At 51.2% G+C, this 19,514-nt stretch overlaps 1 protein-coding gene across 1 annotated transcript; it reads left to right on the top strand.

Moving 5' to 3' along the window:
- Positions 1 to 1,794: 1,794 nt before the first annotated feature.
- MCM2 (minichromosome maintenance complex component 2) lies at positions 1,795 to 13,302 on the top strand (the record flags this gene model as incomplete). Its single annotated transcript, XM_082004596.1, has 16 exons — positions 1,795 to 1,800; positions 2,240 to 2,427; positions 3,001 to 3,176; positions 3,837 to 4,100; positions 5,107 to 5,326; positions 5,638 to 5,845; positions 6,562 to 6,696; positions 6,903 to 7,094; positions 8,212 to 8,305; positions 8,807 to 9,057; positions 9,310 to 9,436; positions 9,643 to 9,755; positions 9,888 to 10,130; positions 10,932 to 11,114; positions 12,137 to 12,292; positions 13,192 to 13,302. The coding sequence occupies 16 exons, from the start codon at positions 1,795 to 1,797 to the stop codon at positions 13,300 to 13,302; spliced, it is 2,667 nt and encodes an 888-aa protein (XP_081860722.1).
- Positions 13,303 to 19,514: the final 6,212 nt, after the last annotated feature.

Raw genomic sequence — 19,514 nt, forward strand, 5'->3', positions numbered from 1 at the left:
CCCTCGTATCATCACCAAATTCCACTCTTCTAGGACATTTTATCTCTCAAAAATACTCTTTCAAGTTACACCAGTGCACTGGGCAGGATATTACTTCTCATCCGAAACTGCTTTGCTGTTCAGGTGCTGAACAACTGCAGAGACAGATGTGCCTGTCTTGTTTCAGAGCTGCTCTACCAACTGACTGATTTCTACTATCAGGCATAAATTTGCACCACGGGATACCACCTGGGCTGTACTCCTGTGGCTCTGCCCTTCTTTTCACAGTGATTTCAGTCCCCAAGGCTCCTGCGCTGTAAGACACCAGTCTGCAAAATGCTAGTGGCGTAGGGCAGCCCTGTCTGCATCTCAGCCGTCTCGCACGCCCCAGTGCATCGTCTCTAGCACAGCCTGTTGTTGCTGCTGTCCGATGCATGGTGGCCGCCTGATTTTAGGGATGGTTTTAGCTGCCCAACCTCAGCTCTTCCCAAAGAGACTGACCACCCCAGCTCAAGCGCAGGATCACTTGTAGCTGGCACCCGCAGAGAGCAGTGAAAACATGGACACAGTCCATGGTCTTCTGGGAAGGACAGACATCTGTCCATCCAGCTGTCCAGTGCCTGGAGAGACAGTGGCACCCTGTGGTGACACTGGTTCATCACAGCGTGTCACCTGGGCCTTGTCAGACAGCACCACCTTACACAGGTTCTGGGCTGCCTTCCTTTAAGCCATGGTGGTTCTCCAGTAGCCTAGAGCCCGGGGGGCATCCTGGGGGGGGTCCCTGTGCCTGCTTCACTCCGAGCACCAGACAGCTCCCTGTCATGTGTCAGAGAGGAGACTGGGCCACTCTCCTGTTTATATCGTGATGCTCCTGCTTGGCTATATTCATACCAGGCTGAATCATCCAGCTGGGCTCCTGGAAGACCCATTTCCGGCCTACGATTGTCAGCTGCCTCTTTAGTCACGTTTGCTTCTGATGGCTCCTGTTTCAGGGTTACTGTCCCATTCTTGAGTGTAGCCAAGAGCAGAAATAGCCTGATACTAAATAGTGGTCAGAAACCCTTCAGAGAGGACAGATCTCCAAAATCCAAACCATCTGCCATTACGCAAGAGCCTGTGGCCTGGCATGGAAGTGCTTCACCTCCTTGCCAAACATCAGCCCATTGCTTGTTTCGTCTCTCTAAACGCCTCTCCCAGTTTCTATGGGACAGGTGCTCTTCTACATTTCCTCTCCTGAACAGCAGCGCTCACTCTGCTTAGCTCCCCATTACTGTTACTACATACGGATTCGAGTTAAAACCTCCCAAACCCCAGAATCCGCCGCCCACCTCTTGCGGTTTTAGTGTGAATGGGAATAAAGGCAATTAAAGGGGCTCTCCCACAGGCCAGTGGCAAACCTGGTCAAGCCAGACTTGATTTTCACTGCAGAAGAGGCAGACATTGAGAACTTGGACACAGGAATTCCCAGCGGGATCTCCTCCGTGACTGGGGTTCCTGGCAGGAGGGGACCCCTCGAGCTCAGAGGGAAAAGCCCAAATGTTTGCCAAAATTTGCCAAAGTTTGCCTCTGCTGCCCAGCAGGCCGTGCCCGGAGGTGGAGGTGGAGGTGGAGGTGGAGGTGGCGGTGGCGGTGGCGGTGGCGGTGGCCGTGGCCCCCGCTCGCTCCAGGCTCCCTCCCGCCGCCTGATCTATATTCAGGCAGTGGGGCGGGGCCCGCCACGGAGGCTATCTATTATTCATGAGCTTTCGCGCGCTTTTGCTGACCACGTGGGTTTGTTTCGCGCGGAATCCGGCTGGGCGGGCGGACGCGGCGGCGATGGCGGTGAGCGGGCGGGCGGCCTGGCGCTGCGGTCACGGTCGCGCGGGGCCCAGAGGAGCATTTCGGGGGTGGGGGTGCACGGGGGTGCGCTCGCCGGGGATACCCTAAAGGCCATGGGACGTTTCCCACGTGCTCTGCAGCGGAGAAGGAAGCCGGGGGGGGTGGCGTGTAGGAGCCTTTCCCCGCCGCTCCGGCTGCTCTGGGCGGGGAGGATGGGTCTCCCCCCGCTCTGCCATGCATTTCCCTTGTCATTTGCGAGGAGCGCTAATTATTTTAGCCTTCCGCCGTCGGGGAAAGAGGCTTCATCGATGATCCGTGGCCCCCTTCCAACCGCCTCCCCACTGCAGAGCCCCCTGGGCGCGCTGGCCCCCCTCTGCCCACGCGGCCTGGTGCCGGGCCTCCCCGGCCCCCCCGCCCTCACCGGTCCCTCCTGTTCTCGCAGGACTCCTCCGAGTCGCAGGCGGCGGCCACCAGCCCCCTGCGCAGCTCCCGCCGGGGCGATGCCTTCACGTCCAGCCCTGGCCGGGACCTGCCCCCCTTTGAGGATGAGTCCGAAGGGCTCCTGGGGACGCAGGGGCTCCCCGAAGAGGAGGAGGAAGGAGAAGAGCTCATCGGGGAAGGGATGGAAAGGTAAGGAAACCGGTGGGAGTTAGCTTCTGGGGTGTTGTGGCGGGGGATGGGGTGTCAGTGCCACCAGCGACATGGGGGCGGCTCTCAGGCATGGTGGGGTCCCTCTGCTGTGCTGGTGGCTGGGGTGAGGGGGCCGAAGAGCTGCTGGACAGTGGAGAAAGGTCAGGGCATGGTGTCTTTGGAGTTCTGGAAGAACTGAGTAAATTGCAAGCCGGGAGCCAAGTGCCATCATGATCCGGTGTGGGTAAACCAGGATCTCCCTGGATGCATGATGTCTGTCCAGCCCAGCTCCCTGCTCTGGCAGGTGTATGTTTTAACGTTTTTCACTCAGCCAGGCCTGCTGGCAAACTGCTGAACTTTACAATACAAAGGCTTGAATGCGGGCACTCGTAACTGTGGTGCTGGAGCCCTTTGTATTTCTGGGCATCTTCTGTTGTCCGGTGCCTTCCTGCTCAACACGTTTTGTCTGGCTGCAGAACAACTGTCCTGACACCCACCCAGCAGTAGCCAGAGAAGGGCTGGAGAAATGCTTTCTGGAGCCTGCCCTGACTCAGTGCAATGTGTGTGTGCCAGGGACTACCGCCCCATCCCCGAGCTGGATGTCTATGAAGCAGAGGGCCTGGCCTTGGACGATGAAGATGTGGAGGAGCTGACGGCCAGCCAGCGGGAAGCTGCAGAGCGAGTAATGAGGCAGCGAGACCGCGAGCTGGAGCAGGGCATGGGACGCATGAGGAGGGGGCTGCTTTACGGTAGGTGCAGATGAGCTGTACCAAGTGGGCTGCTGATCTCTGTGTGGTTGACTGTAAGCCAGCCCTTGTGGTGGAGCTGGGCTCTTACCCTCAGAGTAGCAGGGAGGTCCCAGGAGCTACAGTGTATTTGGGCGCTCGGTGAAATCTCTGGCTGTGGGCCTGGCTGGACTCCCCAGTGGAGGATCTCTTTGATTTGGGATTCCTAGGAGCTTGTTTGGTGCGTTCTTCTGGTTACATGTTCACTGCTGAAACGAAGTCAGGATCCTGGGCCTGAATGTATCAAGGGTTTGGGATTCTACTGAGCGTATGCTGTGGAGTTTGTTGGTGTTGGTGTTCCTGTAGAGCTTTTTGTGGGCTGGATGGGTCCTTGATGCACTTGGAAGCCCATTCCTTGGCCTTCCTCCCTCAGTGCAGTAATGGACATGACTGTGCTGTTGCATACAGATCTTCTTATTCACCTCCATAATGTCTTTAGCTACATTGTGGAAGATGTAGGAGCCAGGCTAGAGCTGGATTTAGGCTGGGCCTGGGATAGTTCCTGGTTTGTATCCCAGGCTCTGACCTCTTTGTTTCCACAGCTTGTGCAATCCAGCGATGACTAATCCAAAGAGTGGGAGTGGAAATCCCAAAGCTTTAACAATTTTTCCTCCCAACCCTTAGATAGTGACGATGAAGACGAAGACCGTCCTTCACGGAAGAGGCGGCTGGCAGAACGGGCTGCTGACGGCATGGAAGAGGAAGATGAAGACATGATTGAGAGTATTGAGAATCTGGAAGACATGAAAGGGCACTCAGTAAGGGAGTGGGTTTCCATGGCAGCTCCCCGGCTTGAGATCTACCACCGCTTCAAGAACTTCTTGAAGACCCATGTGGATGACCATGGGCACAATGTCTTCAAGGAGAGGATCAGCGACATGTGCAAAGGTAGGACTGGGTGATTAGAGGCTCTCTCCTTTTCATGTGGGTCATGGTAATTTGCAGTGATGCAGTCCATAGGTGAATTTTTTCTGCCTGCCCTGTTTGTACCAGACGTTGAGTCAGCACTTTAAGAAACTCGGATGCTGATGGAAATAAATGAATAATGGAAACATGTCTACTATCTTCTTTGATTCTGGCTGACTAATTAGAAGGCCCCTGGCATCTGCTACTCATTAATATTCATATTGTAGAAATGCTAGCAAAAGAATATGTGGGGCAGCAGACAGTGGTCTGCAAGCTTGCGATCTGAAAGAGACAACAATTGCTTGCTGTCTGTGCCAGTTACTTTCTCACGCTGGAAACTGGATTATCCAGCAAGGGGACACAAATAGACCTTGTGACTTTGAAAACCACGTCAGTGTTGCAGCCTTGTATTCTGACCAGGCACTGCCAGAAGAAGCAATCATTAAGGCTGTCATTGATAAATTTTAAAAGCAGAAATTGTTACATTTAGGAACAGCTCACATAACTGCAGTTGTTCCTATTTCTTCTTTATATTGAAGCAGAAGCTCCGGAAGCTTGAGTAGTGGGTCAGGGTCAGTGTTATACAGCTAGGAGATAAAAGGCATTTGTCTTGTCCCTTTCCAGGAACATAGAGGCAGAAGGCTTTTGCCAGACATTCAGCATGGTTTTCTCTCCTACTAACGTCCATTTCCTGGAGATCTGTGGGAGAGTTGTGTGTTGGGCTGAGGCTTCACTGAGACTGGGAAGTATCTGTGTTGAACTGGAGAGGAACAATCACAAGTTTGATACTGATGAAGAATTTGTTAGAGAAATAAATTAAAAAGAGTTTTCCACCTATTTTCAAAATGTTGACCTCTAAACATTTTTCAGGGAAGATGCAGACATCTGCAGCCTGCAGGATACAGGCTTGTCAGTTCTGGCTATCTTTTGCACACTCCTGGAGGAGTGAGCGGGTTGAAAATATAATTCACTCCATCTTTTTCTTAAGAGAACAGAGAGAGTCTGGTGGTGAACTACGAGGATCTGGCAGCCCAGGAACATGTCCTTGCCTACTTTCTGCCTGAGGCCCCAGCAGAAATGTTGAAGATCTTTGATGAAGCAGCCAAGGAAGTGGTGTTGGCCATGTACCCCAAATATGATCGTATTGCTCAGGAGATCCATGTCCGTATCTCCCACCTCCCTCTGGTGGAAGAGTTGCGATCACTCAGGTAAGCAGCAGAATTGCCAGCAGTGGCTGCGGGGTCTGCAGCAGGCTTTGGGGTGCTCAGGAGAACTAGTCTGCAAGCTAAAGCTCTGGATAAGTCCAACAGAATGACTGAGCTTATTACAGAAAAAAAGTCACATTAAGGATGAGCTTCCAGTGTCTCCGGAGGTAAAACACAAACCCTGCGAGAAAACTCCTACCGATAACTGTTTCTTACTAGAGCTTTGGGAGTTGTGCCTTGTAGCAAGAACATCTCTGTAAGTGTTCTGCCTTCTGTGCCCTGCAGGCATCCAGCATCTCTCTGTGTTTCCCCAGGCAACTGCACTTGAATCAGTTGATCCGGACCAGTGGAGTGGTGACGAGTTGCACAGGGGTCCTGCCTCAGCTCAGCATGGTCAAATACAACTGCAGCAAGTGCAGCTTCATCCTGGGACCCTTTTTCCAGTCCCAGAACCAGGAGGTGAAACCTGGTTCCTGTCCAGAGTGTCAGTCTCTTGGCCCCTTTGAAATCAACATGGAAGAGGTAAGAGATGTGCTTGCCTGGACGGGGCTGTCTGCTCGTCTTGCCCAGGCTGCTGCACTGCCTGTTCCTCCCAGCCCAGCCTTGGCTCCCACCCTTTGAACACGCTTGATGCCAGGAGAGGGGTCTACTGCTATATCCAGGGGTCTGTGAAGATAGATCTTGTCTATTTAAGCTCTTGACCTGAATCTGCAGAATTTAGCAGCCAAAAGTAATTTACTGTCTCATTATAAGTGTTTGGGCTGAATCTTTTGCCACAGTCATCTCTGTGGTACACGGTTACCTATGCATATAGTAGAAATGCAGACACAGACTGTCCAGCTTTCCTCCTTCCCAAGTTAGGTCAGTATTTCTTGACCTGCCAGGTAATGAGACTAGACGACAGTAGCAAAATCATTGATTCTGAGCTTTCTGACTTCCGTTCTTTGCTTTGATATCTCTAACCATCACAAGTGAAGCATCCTTCCTTCCAGGAACTGGTCCAGTATTTGGGTGGACAAACACTGTGGTGGCTGAAACACACTGATGAGATGTGGCAAAGTGCTTTCCTGTCCCCACTGGAATTGCTTCTCACAATCTCCATCCTCCCATGCCCATAGTTTTCTAACCAAAGTATAGTATATCCTTGAACTAGCCTTCTCTGATGAGGTGCCTTTCAAAAGCATCGGCTGTGCTGACGCCGCCAGATTCAGTGGGTGACTTTTATTTTGTTGCTGCAGACAGTCTATCAGAACTATCAGCGCATCAAAATCCAGGAGAGCCCTGGGAAGGTGGCTGCTGGCAGGCTGCCCCGCTCCAAGGATGCCATTCTCCTCGCTGATCTGGTTGACAGCTGCAAGCCAGGGGATGAGATTGTGAGTACATTGTTGAATTCAAGTATGGGGTGAGCACAGAGCATTTTTGAACTCTGACAGTGACATCACGGGAACATCTGTGGGGATGTGGGGAGGGCTTGTCCTTGGATGCATTTGGGCAGCCACTTTTGAAACTGGTGTCTTAAAATGGAGAGGGGGCTGCTTTCTACTGTGCAAGCACTGAAACACCGTCTCCTGGTTCCCAGGAACTAACGGGGATCTACCACAACAACTATGATGGCTCCTTGAACACCGCCAATGGGTTCCCAGTGTTCGCAACTGTGATCCTGGCCAACCATATTGCCAAGAAGGACAACAAGCTGGCTATTGGAGAACTGACTGATGAAGATGTGAAAGTCATTGTGGGTCTGTCCAAGGATGAGCAAATTGGGGAGAAGGTGAGTCAGCCTCGGGCATCCCTTCTTTTCCTGTTGATAGCTTCAGTCACCTGGCAGCTGGATCAGAAAGTGATGAAAGGTGTCAGCTGGCTAAACAGTGGTTAGAGACTTTTAGAAATCCCAGTTTCTTCTGAACGGTCTTCTGTAGCTCTCAGGCAGCTGTTGATGTGAGTGAGTTATAGGAGGAAAGTAAATAAGAATCTTTCCTTGTACTTTTGGGGGCCAAATTTTCTGTTTCTCCCCCTCCTTCTCTGAGCCTTCCGCAACACAACAGGGCTGGAAGGCGGGTGAGAGACACTCAGACACTGCTTATATCTAATCATTGTTTTCTCTCCCCATATCTTGAAAGCGAAGGGGGGAAGTGTTTTGAGGTGGCAATGCTTGCATCTCCAGTCCCCTTAAGGGGATGTTATTACTTGGCTTAAGCTATGGTAGAGATCTTAGCTTTGCTTCTCTCTGCATGGTAAGACCTGAATCCAATACTTGAAAGAACAAAGCTCCTGGATTGGTGCATGTTCAGCCTCAGCTGGGTCAGGTTTAAGCTCTGTAATAGGGAGACTTCATTTCTTGCCTTGGTCATGCTGGTTTTATATTGACTGCTGTTCCCAGTGGGTGGAGCAGCTTCTATTGAGCCAGGACTTTTTTAACATCCGTAGTCTCCAGCATGAGGCTATTATCAGAATACTCTTGAGAAGATAAGCCAGTCGTTCATAATATTTGACCATGATGACAATTCATGTGCGGCATAGCCCATCCAACTGCTGTCATGTGCAGTAAGTCTCAAATCAAGGTCTCTAGCTTTGCAACAACTGGTAACAGCCACTGCGGTGTACTTTGGGTGTGTACAACAGGAGGGTGGAGGCAGTGATAGCAGCTTCCAGTGCCAGACTACACAATCTGCCATGTCCCAAGAGCATCATTTTTGTGACGCACCTTTAGGGGACTCTGGGCAGGTAGTTACCTTTGGAAAAGCCCCCTCACCTTGGATAATAGAAGACTCTTCAGAGCAGTATTGTAAGGGTAACTGTAGATACAGCCCCTTGCCAATTTTCATGCCAAATTCTGCCCGGACTGGGAAATGGTATTCCCTGGACAACTCCTCTGGTTTTCCTTTCAGATATTTGCCAGCATTGCCCCATCTATTTATGGGCATGAAGATATCAAGAGGGGCTTGGCTTTAGCTCTCTTCGGTGGAGAGCCCAAAAACCCAGGTGGGTGTCACTTGGGGCTGCTTCACTCAGCTGAAAGCAAATGGATCTGGGTTTGTCTGCACTGTTGCAATGAGAATGGTTAGAGTTGTTTGTGTGTCTTGGTGGCAGACGAGGTAACAGACTGGGGGATATCTGTGATGGAAGCGGCTGTTTTTATCACACTGAAAACTCTGATGTGACAGTAGAAATGCTGAGACTGAAAACAGGTCCTCCTGCAAACCTGGGAAAACCTCTAGGAGGTCATGTTTGATGCCCCTTCAGAGGTTTGACCTTTTGGTGTCTGATTTATCTCCTTCTTAGGAGGATGTGTTCAGCAGGGTTAGAAATGCTGTTTTACACGTTTGACTGCTCCAAAGCTGACTTTCTTTTCCCCTCAACTTCCCTGTAAAGTCGTTTCCCTGCCTACTCTTTGCCTTCCCTTCAGCTTTGTGGTGTTCAGGGCAGGGTTGCTCTCTATCCATGTGCTCAGCTTCTGATGTGTCTCTCCCATTACTGTTGTAGGTGGCAAACACAAAGTCCGTGGTGACATCAATGTGCTTCTGTGTGGAGACCCTGGTACTGCGAAATCACAGTTTCTTAAATACATAGAGAAGGCGTCTAGCAGAGCAATCTTCACCACTGGCCAGGGTGCTTCTGCTGTGGGCCTCACAGCCTATGTCCAGAGGCACCCAGTCAGCAAGGAGTGGACTTTGGAGGCAGGAGCCCTTGTGCTGGCTGACAGGGGTGTCTGCCTGATTGATGAATTTGACAAGGTGAGTCCTAGCTTCATCTCTGTGGGAAGGATTAGCTGTGGAGGGACTGGCTGTAACCTCTGCGATGAGGCGACACTGTAACTCATGGTGCCATCTCCCAGCTGACCGAGACTCCTGCAGTTTACTTAGACCCTTACTGGTCCATAGTGCAGTTTGTTACTTTTTCAGAGCATCAGGAGCTGATTCCCCATGGTGTGTTGAGTGATGGGTATAGACACAGATTCAGTTTAAGTCATTCTTGCTTTCTCGTAGATGAATGATCAAGATAGGACCAGCATCCATGAAGCCATGGAGCAGCAAAGCATTTCCATCTCCAAAGCAGGCATTGTCACGTCCTTGCAAGCCCGCTGCACTGTTATTGCTGCCGCTAATCCCATAGGTAAGTGCTGAGAGAACACAGGACCATCTCAGGCCTTCAGCATGAGTCCTGCTGTCATGACAACTGTGGTGGACCTTCCCCTCCTCTGCCTGGTTTCTCCAGATCAAGCGAGCGGTAAAGTCTCTCTGAGCAGGATGTCTATGCTTGTTTCAAATCTTCAGCCCTGGAGACTGTGTTTGACATTGAGGTTTGTCTCTATGATCTAGGTGGGCGATACGACCCGTCATTAACTTTCTCGGAGAATGTAGACCTGACAGAGCCCATCATCTCCCGCTTCGATATCCTGTGTGTGGTGAGAGATACAGTGGACCTTGTGCAGGTACAAGCTGTGCTATGAATCTGAGCTTGTGCTGGGCTTGTGATGCTGCTGTTGGGGTGCTCAGCTGCAGTTGCTCACTGAGTTTTGCTATCCAGTGAGTGTCTTCAGTGTCAGTGCACTGCTTTCTTGTAGGATGAAATGCTTGCCCGGTTCGTTGTTGGCAGCCATATCAAGCACCACCCAGGTAGCAAGGAGGCAGTGAATGGTGATGCCAATGAGGTCATTCTTCCCAACACATACGGGGTTGAACCCATTCCCCAGGAGATCCTGAGGAAATACATCATCTATGCTAAAGAGAAGGTCCACCCCAAACTCAACCAGATGGACCAGGACAAGGTGGCCCGAATGTACAGTGACCTCAGGAAAGAGTCTATGGTGAGAATGCTGAGGAAAGGGGGGAAGAAGTATGTATCTAGACTGCAAATCAGCCTGAGACTGCTCCAGCATATGTTGACACATTCTTGCCATTCCTGCCACAAAAGTCTGTTGCCACTGTTTTGTGAGAGACAGGCAGATCCTGTCTGCTGAACAGATGACTCTTTATCTAAATGTAGAGTCTTGCCTGTTGGGTGATCTGTGGACTGATGGACTGGGCACATGCGTGTGTGCATGCCATGTATGTCATGGCAAAGTCCTCTTATTGTCACCCAGTCTGGCAGGCCCACAGGAGATCCTTGCATTCACTCAGACTCCTGGTACTTTACAGGGAGCCGTTCTGTGTAGAAATGCCCTTCTCTTTTTCTCTGTTAGATCTCTCAGGGTTGTTTCATGCTCTCCAAGTGGAAGAGGAATTTGTTGAGATCAGAGGGAGATTTTTGGAGTTTGGGAAAACTATATCTTTTCTTTCTTAGTTGGCTTTTTGTTTCTTTAACTCCTCCTAAAAGTTGCTAGAGGAAACTGTGATTGATGTTCCTGGAAAGGCACTAAACAATGACAAAGAGGGACCCCACGTAGCATCCACTGGCACCCTGCTGACTTAAAATGTTAACAGCGGAGCCTGTACACTCTCTGCAGAATATGCCAGCAGGTGGCAGAGCCTCCTTAGCCTGAGACACTCCTCCAAGGCCCAGGACCAGCTCCCTGCAGTGTGAAGTAGGTCCGGGGCCAGAAGCCACCTGTCTTGCCCCATGTCTTTTATCCTTCAGTAAGGAGTTGCCTCCTCCTCTCCCCACTTAGGCAACTGGCAGCATCCCCATCACAGTGCGTCACATTGAATCCATGATCCGGATGGCTGAAGCGCATGCCCGCATGCACCTGCGGGACTATGTGGTAGAAGATGATGTCAACATGGCCATCCGGGTGATGCTGGAGAGCTTCATCGACACGCAGAAGTTCAGTGTCATGCGGAGCATGCGCAAGGTGAGCACCGGCCGGGCCGAGGGCTCTAGCTGCGCCCCAGACCCTGTGGGTTTGACTGCAGCCTCCTTGCGCTGCCCTGACTGAGGGAGGAGAGGCTTCCATGCTCTGCAGGGGTCTGTCCTGCAGAGTCAGGTGCTGAGCCCCTGTAAATGGGTAGTGTGGGTCTGAAGGCACTGCTGCGTGACTGCCCTTCGTCAGTCTGTGGTGGGGCAATGTTTTTGTTGGGGCTGAGAAGGAAGTGTGTCCTGAGACTGTATCAAAAGAACTGCCATGTCTGTAGGTTTTTTTGGCGGGTTTTTTTGATGCCTTCCCTGCTGTTCTGGCACAGGACTCCCGGTGCTGCTGCTGCCAGGGGATCAAGCCCGAGCAGGCTGTTAGTTTCTTCATGTTTTTTTCTAGGGCTCCTCCGGGGACAGTTAACCACAGGGCAGCACTCATTGTGGTTTAGTGCACAGTCTGCCCTTTTCTCTGAGTGGCAGGGGCTGGCTCTGAACAGCTCTTGGCTGGCAACAGCCTGGCATTTATCCACTCGGAGTGTCTGCCCTCAGTCTGGACAACCCATGGCCTCTCTCTTTGGCTGCAAACAGTCAGCCAAGTGTGAGCGTCTGCTGGTGAGGCACAGGGCAGTCTGGGTTAAGGGAAGCTGCTCTATGCCTTCTTCAGGGTCAGCCCTCCCAGGGCTGCTTCCCCCACGGGCAGCACAGCCCCACAGCGGTGCACTGCCAGCCCCCGAGAGGCTCCAGAGCTGGTGATGAGGACCCTCCAAGATTTTTAATGGGTGCAAGGGCAGCTGGCAGAGGAGTGTCGTGGCTGTCACATGGCTGTGTTTTAACTGCATGTGCAGGTGGCAGCTTGGCAAGGCCAAAGTCCCTTAAAAGACAGTAAGGGCACAGGTGACAGCGCTGTTGTTTGGTTCTCCTTGTGTTCTGTGGGAGGAGGGGGTTGGTTGGTGTTGGGCACGGGAGACCACAGTGTGTCACTTGGTTCATGACCCTCTTGGCTCATCTCGTCCTCCTTCCCAGACATTCTCCCGCTACCTTTCATTCAAGCGAGACAACAATGAGCTGCTGCTGTTCATCCTGAAGCAGCTGGTTGCAGAGCAGGTGATGTACCAGAGAAACCGCTATGGGGCCCAGCAAGACACCATAGAAGTACCAGAGAAGGACCTGGTGGACAAGGTATGGGCTTATTGTAACAAGGTTTTTCTGGGTTTGGTTCCTGCTCTCCTTCTGCAGCCTGAGAATCAGAGATGTTCTCAGACTTGTAATTTCCCTTCCCGAGTTATGGTACCATAAAAAATGGTGTTAATCAATTTAACCCAGAATCAGGACTCTCTCATCTGTCTCTGCTCCTTTTTTCTCTGGGAGCGCCATATTCTTCCCCCTCAGTTCTCATGCACCCCCTTAAAGCTTTGGGGTTGGAGTGGTAAATCCTGCAGCACATCTGGTGCTTTGAATGAGGACACAAGTTCCCTGGCACCTGTGTTTGAAGATGCAGTGAGCAGAAAAATCTCTGCTCGTATGAGCTTTCCCAATCCCCTCTGAGGCTCACCCTCCTCTTCTTCAACGTGTCCTCATCCTGCTCCAGGGGCTGCGCTCCTGGCTCTGCCTTTCTGTGCAATGTATTGACCTTGCTTGGCACTAAAGCAGTATTTAATTCCCGGGTTGCCGCTTTCCTTGCATCACATATGCAGAGTAACTACTTCCAGGGGTACCAGCCTGGTGCTGCCAGTGTGGCCACCCCCAGTCAGAGGTGTCCTGCAAAACTGTCTCCCACTGGTGAAGTATTAAGGGCTTTTGGATAGTAGTTATGTTCTAGCTCTAGTGGAAGTAAAAGGGCAAGCTGAGAGCAGGCAGATGCTGAGCCAGCATCCTCTCTTTGCTCAGCTCAGTGCTGGCAATGCTCCTTTCCTCCTGACCTGCAGTCTCCCTTGCTACTGCAGCTCTGGTTCCTGCTGAGCAGAGATTGCTGACTGTCAAATTGTATGCACTCTCTGCTATGGAAAACCACAGAGATTTGGGGTTTTTTTCAATATTTGCTTCTCCACTGCTTCTCCACTCCCTCCTCCTCCTCCCAGGCTCGGCAGATCAACATCCACAACCTCTCTGCCTTCTACGACAGCGAAGTGTTTAAGATGAACAGGTTCAGCCGGGATGTGAAGCGGAAGCTGATTGTCCAGCAGTTTTGAGGCTGGCAGCGGAGTTTGCCACACGCTCCTGTGAGATGAGACCTGCGTCTTGCAGCCTTCCCAGGAGCACTACCAAGATCACTATCCAGAGGGACTAAGCTGCACATTCTCGTGCTTGTTTTGTGCCTTATGGATTAAAGGAGTGCTGAGCTGCTGAAGACCTCGTAAACAGAGCAGAGTTAAGTAGTTAAATGCCCAGCCAAGTCTGTTTAGCAACTTGGTTCACTGTTTTGCCTCGTAGCTAAGCACAACAGGGAGAGAATTGCTGGCCACATAGATGGCATGTTTGCTGTTTGTCACTTGTTGTTATGGGCTCATCTGCAGGAGGAACCAAGTGGGAGCATTCAAAAAGCTTTTGACTGCCTTATCCACGCCCCTTGGATGGCAGGCACCCTCAGGGGATTCTCTTTTCCCATCTCTGGTGACTGTACAGCCTGCTGGGTGATAATTGAGACTGCTTTCAACTCTCCGTGAACCAGCCAGCCTCTAAGCTCCAGGCCTTTGTGTCTGACACTTGACATTTCCCCAGGTGCCCACATGGGTTGACCATGTGCTTAGTTTCTGCGGGCATGGGGGTGGGCAGAGGAAGATGAGAACTGAAATAAAACGTAACTATTTCTAATATTAGTGGTGATCTGTATGGGCAATGAAAGCTTCTTCAGTACATGCTGGGAAGTGTCCAGAAGCCTTAGAGAAGGGGCTTCCCCTGCGTTACTGGGTGTTACCTCTGTGCAGCTGTCAGCAGATGTGAATTTATGGCTGGATTGAAGCGCAAGCACCTAAACTGAACACCATCTCTCTTACTTGTTTGTTGAGGGTGAAGTATCCAATGGTGCTGTTTTTGGGAGTAGCAACAGAGGACGCCTGAGCTGGAGGTGTTCAGGGAGGACAGGATGGGCTCAGTGTTCACATGCAATAATCTTACTGTGTGTGTTTTGAATACATTGGTTTTTCAGTCCTTTTATGTTTCTTCCTTTTTTGGGAACTCTTGCAGCCATGGGGGGAAGGAAGAACACAAGTGAGCAACCTGAAGGCAGGACCAGCTGCTCCGAAGTTTGTGGGGTTGGGGTTGGGTACAAATGCATCCTGTGTTTGCTCTTCAAGTTAGTAGGAACTGTCCGCACTGGTCTCTCAGCTATTGCACATCTTCACCATGGACAGATACCAGGATGTGGTTATCCACAGGATAGTGTCATGAATGCTGCCTTCCCCACCAGGGGCCTGCCTGCAATAGCTCCTTGCCTGCTTATTGGAGCACTGATCCCTCCGTGGGACTTTCGCTTGTAAATGTTTGTGTCACCTTGGGACTGTACCATCGCAGCACATATCTCCCACCTCCCTTCCTTTCCCACTCTTGGGTTAGACAGCACTAAGATCTCATGTCTTGGCTGCCATTTGGATTCCAGTCTGAGAGAAGCAGTAAACCCTCTCCAAGGCACAGCTGAGGTCTGTAGTGAATGTGCTTTGCCTGGCTAGACTTAATGGGACCGTAAGGCATCTCCAACTCCCTCCTGCCTGTGCTTGAGAGAATTTGTAAGCTGGCTGCTGCAATTCCCTGCTAGCCAAGCAGACGTATCTCTGGCTGTGGACTCCGTAGGGTTTGTCATGGTGATGTGCGTGCGTGTGTGTCCTCTTGGCCTGGTTGTTACTGGGGAGTTTGCAGTGCTTGAACCCTGCTGGGGGCTTAGCACATGACACTCAGCCTGAAACTGGCTCTGTGTGTTGCCTTTTCTGTCTGCCAGCTCCCTCCTGCGTATTTGTTTAACTGTTTTGGCTGTTTCTTTCCCTTCCCACTGGGTCTCTGTCTACCAGGGCTTTCCACAGGCAGCCCATAGAGACACTTTCCTGGCATGCCGTCCCTGTCTGAGCTAGTCCCTTTACCCCCTGAATGTGCGCCTGGGTCAGGTGTGCACTGGGCATTGCAGAGCTGCTGTGTGCCTGGAAGTGCATGGTGAGGCACAGCGCGGTTCCTCAGGGCTGGGCACAGAGCTGTTGGCACCTCACCTGCTAATGCCCGAGGCCATGGGCAGAGGCCATCCCTGGGGAGAGCAACTGCCAGCCTTTGCGAGCTGTGTCCAGCTCTGTGGGAACCCACATACCTTGCTGGGGAAGGTGCTGGCCCCGAGATAGCAAAACCAGCAGTAATGAGGAATGAAACAAGCTTGTCAAGCAAACTGAACTTGTGTGTTGTGGGGATGAACGCTGGGTGTGGGAGGAGAAAGAGGCTTTGTGTCACACTGGAGAAATACAAAATGCTTCCTAAACATTTGCAACCTTGTGAAGCCTCTGCTATGCCTGTAGTGACCCACACAAAGTCAAATACATGGCCAAGCATGAGATAATACACAGGAATGGACAGGGACTCCTGATTTTCCCAGCTCCTTGCCCTGCTGCTGGACAGGGCTGTTGACAGTCACCCTTCAGTTTTGTCCTACAACTTACTCCTGCCTCCTGTGCCCTGGTCCTGCCTCACTTGGCACACGGAGTGAGCTGTGGCAACAGAGAAATGCCATTGTTGGAGTCACTCATTTGTCACTTTGCTCACTCTGCCTCCTCCCGAATCCTCACTACAAAAGTAGCTATGCCCTCCCAGCTTGTCGTGTTGCCAGCATCCAGCAGAGCAATGAATTCTTGCAGCTGCGCCCTCGCTAATGTTGGCATCAGCTGCTCAGTGGAGTGTTAATGCCAGTCTGAAGGCATGTTCCTCCTCTCGCAGCCACTGAGCTTTTTCAGGTTCCCTGGAGCAAGCTTTGGCTGTTGACAGCATCATGTGTCTGGTCTGGACAGGGGTGCAGACAGGGGTGAAAACACTGGTTTGAACAGGTACTGCCTTGCCAAGGAGGCATGTTCCAGCTGAACATAGCAAGGATTTTACTGCAGGGCTCTGGAGATCGGCAAGCCAAGTCGCGCTTTCATGAAACACGGAGTTGCTCCCCTGACAACCTTGAGTTTAGCCAAGCGTAAGCACTCAGCTTCTCGCTGCTGTGATTCAAACGTTGCACAGCGCCTCCAACAACCTGGGGCAAAAGAAAGAGTCTTGGGGCGGTGAGGTTTGTCCACAACAGGCTGTGCCTGGGCTCAGATGGAAGATGATGAGGGGGCTCCTTGCAAAGCAGGCAGGGCCTTGTGAAGCCAGGCAGTGTCCCTTCTCATGGTCGTTCCCCTCTTGGGATTGTGGTTGTTGGCGAATGCTGGGTGAGTCTAGCTTAGAAGAGCATCTTGATTTGAAAAGGGCATGATAGGCCAGATGCTGATACAGTTTAATTTAAACACGCTCTGTGCACACTCCTGAGAGAACAGCATGGCGCTCTGCTTCTTATAAAAAGCTGTTTGACCTTATCCCAGCGGGGATCATATATATACACACACACATGTACAAACAATGCATACATGCCTGCCTGGGGTACATGAGCAGGTGCCTGCTGACAACCAGCTAACACGTGAGGGTATGTGAGCTGGAAAAAAGGGGGAGACAAGTCCCCTCCCCTTCCTGCAAGCTCTTTCCTACCTACTGGTAGGGTTTAGAGTCTTGGTAACTTCTTCTTTATTGTGATCATAAATGAATAGGCTACATCTGTGAGACCTGAGTTGTATCCAGTGTGCTAGCGGCTGTTTCTGAGCCTGCTTGTCAAATGGCAGATGTCCCCTAAGTAGGGGAAGTTCTACGTCCAGTAATACAATTTCTTTTCCTCAAATTAATGCCAAAGCCACTTGGAAAAATTAGTGTATGCAGCATTTCTGGACTGGCAGTGTTTCACTTTCTCCCGTGCCAGACCTTGGCTGGAACCTGCTCTGTCCATCTCCTGTGTGTTTACTAAAGAGCTGTGTGGAAACTGGTTGACAAGAACTTTCCCAGTGTAACTGTGCTCAAGATGTAGAAGTTGTGTTGGATAGTGTTATCTTCCTGTCTAGAGGAGGCCAACCATCTGCAGTTCAACCAGGAGGTTGACAGGCCATTTCAGGTGCTTATGGCTCTGTCCTTGTTGACCCCAACTGACCTGAATACCGAATTCCAGGATGTGATCGCTGAGCTGTGAAGACAGTAGGGGAATATGTTTACAGAAAATGTGTATCTACAGGTACAAGTGAGTCACTGCAGACAGCTACCCCTCATGCCATGCTGCAGGGAGGATGCACTCTGAACTTGCTAGTATTTTTCCATCTCCTAAAATACTTCTCCACTTAATAAGGCAGAGCCAAAATTGGATCAGGCTTCTGCCTTATTTTGCATCTCCTATGCAATTCTTGCTGCCATGACTGATTTAATATCTCCATTATCATGGAGCATTGGTCTGCCAATGACTCCAGCCATCCAGCATGCTCTTCAGCCACAACTAAAAGTCTGTGAGGAGCCTCGAGGGGCTGCTGAGTGCTGCTGCTTTAGAGCAAAAGCTTCTTGGAAGGGGGCTGTGCCCTTTTCTGTTCACCTTGCAAGTAACTTCCCTCTAAAGGTAAAGTGAGGCTGTGGGGGGAACCCAGGGGAAGTGCCAAGACTCTTTTCCAGGTTCTCTAGTGCTCAGAGAGATGTGAAAGTAACTGTCCTGTGTAAAAGATCCCAAGGAGCTTCAGTCCCATCAAGCCACGTGGGAACATGGATGTAGGAATGCCAGTAGTCCCCATGAGCCAGTGCATGCCTTTCCTCAGAGTCAACGCACACCAAGCCCTCTTCAGATACAGACTGACCCCTCTGTTCTGGAGACACCCACACCCCATCTTAGTCAGCTGCTAAGTAACCAGGAGGTTCTTTTAAGATAGCATTGGACTTTTCAGTTTAGCAAGGAAAGGCATAACCCACAAGTCACCTCTGGGTTTTTGCCAGTGAAGATACTCTGCTTGTTGAGAGGTAGATACTCTCCCTCCAGACAGTTTCTCAAATCACTGTGCAAAGAGGGAAGCTTATGTGGTCAGGGCCCAGAGGGTACTAACAGGCCTTAATTGCCCTAACTGGGCTCATCTGGGGCCTTCATCCACACCAGGTACTCTATTTAAGCTCAGCCTGGGACCTTCAGTGCTTGCCTGGGCTATGAGGTGGGAGTATTGCTTTCTGGCTTGCCATGCCTGGTCAGTGTCCCTGTTGCTTTGGTTTTGTGACCTGTGGACTTCCTGACCTGACTTTCGTTGTCTTCTACTGCTGTGGAGCTGCCAAGTGATCACTGGGTGGTGTCTGACATTGTTGCCATCAGCAGACCTTGACTCTGACCTGTGGACTGACTTCCTGGTTTGTTGATGAACTGGCTTCACCACTGTGAGCTCCTCTGAGGATCTGGACTTCTGGTTGAATCTGGCTGCTATCCCTGAGCTGCTCTGCCCACCTGCCTTGGGTACTGGGGGGGGAGCTTGTCCTGCTGGCTGTTATTGTGCTTAGCTCTCTGATGTGTGCGCCCCAAACCCTGCATAGCAGTCGCTTATTTGGGCTCAGGTCATATCTCTAAAACAGGCAGAGCTGAGACCAAACCTCTTGCACTTTGTCACCAACCTCCTGGCTTTATTGGGCTTTAGCCTGTTTATCCTTCTGCCCCAGTAAAAAGCTTCAGAAGTTTTGAGGTTTGCCTGCCCTCATGACTACTTTTCTGCATTTCTGCAGACTTTCCATCCCTTCCAGAAAGGCATTCGGTCTCTGCTTAGGATCTGAGTTGGTGAGCTCAACACAGAGATAAGGGGCTTCTCCAAGCTGTGCTGTACAGAAGCCCAGCTCAAATGATATGAATAATTCCTGAGAGATGTAGTCCTTTCTCCTTCCTTGCTGGGAGCTCAGTGGTCACCCCTGTGACCATCCCTCTGTGCTAGCTCCAGCAGAGCAATGTGACTGGGTTGCTGTTCCTCTCGAGGGAGGAGCCCTGTCCCCAGGGCTATAAGGAAACCTGCTTGGGCTTTCAGCTCGAGAGCTGTCTGCTTCCTTGCCCCAGGTGGCTCCATTAAAGGTTATTCTGGCTCTTTAATCAAATTCAATATCACTTTGTTTTCCTCTGCCTTCTAGGAGTCTGCTGAGGTTTGCTGTCAGTCTCCTGCAGCAGAATGGCATGACTATTAATGCAGCAATCAACTCCGCTTTAGTGAGGAGAGAAATGTAAAGCTTTGGCGATGGGAGGCAGCAGGGGCACGTGAAAACTGGAAAAGTAAAGCACAACTTGTACTTGTGCTTCCACTGCACCTTACAGCAGGGGATGGGAAACAAGCACGGCTGGTAACAGCGCTGGGTCCCAGGTGGGCAG

This window comes from Phaethon aethereus (assembly GCF_964289735.1).
Source record: "Phaethon aethereus genome assembly, chromosome: 11".
Taxonomy (NCBI): Eukaryota; Metazoa; Chordata; class Aves; order Phaethontiformes; family Phaethontidae; genus Phaethon; species Phaethon aethereus.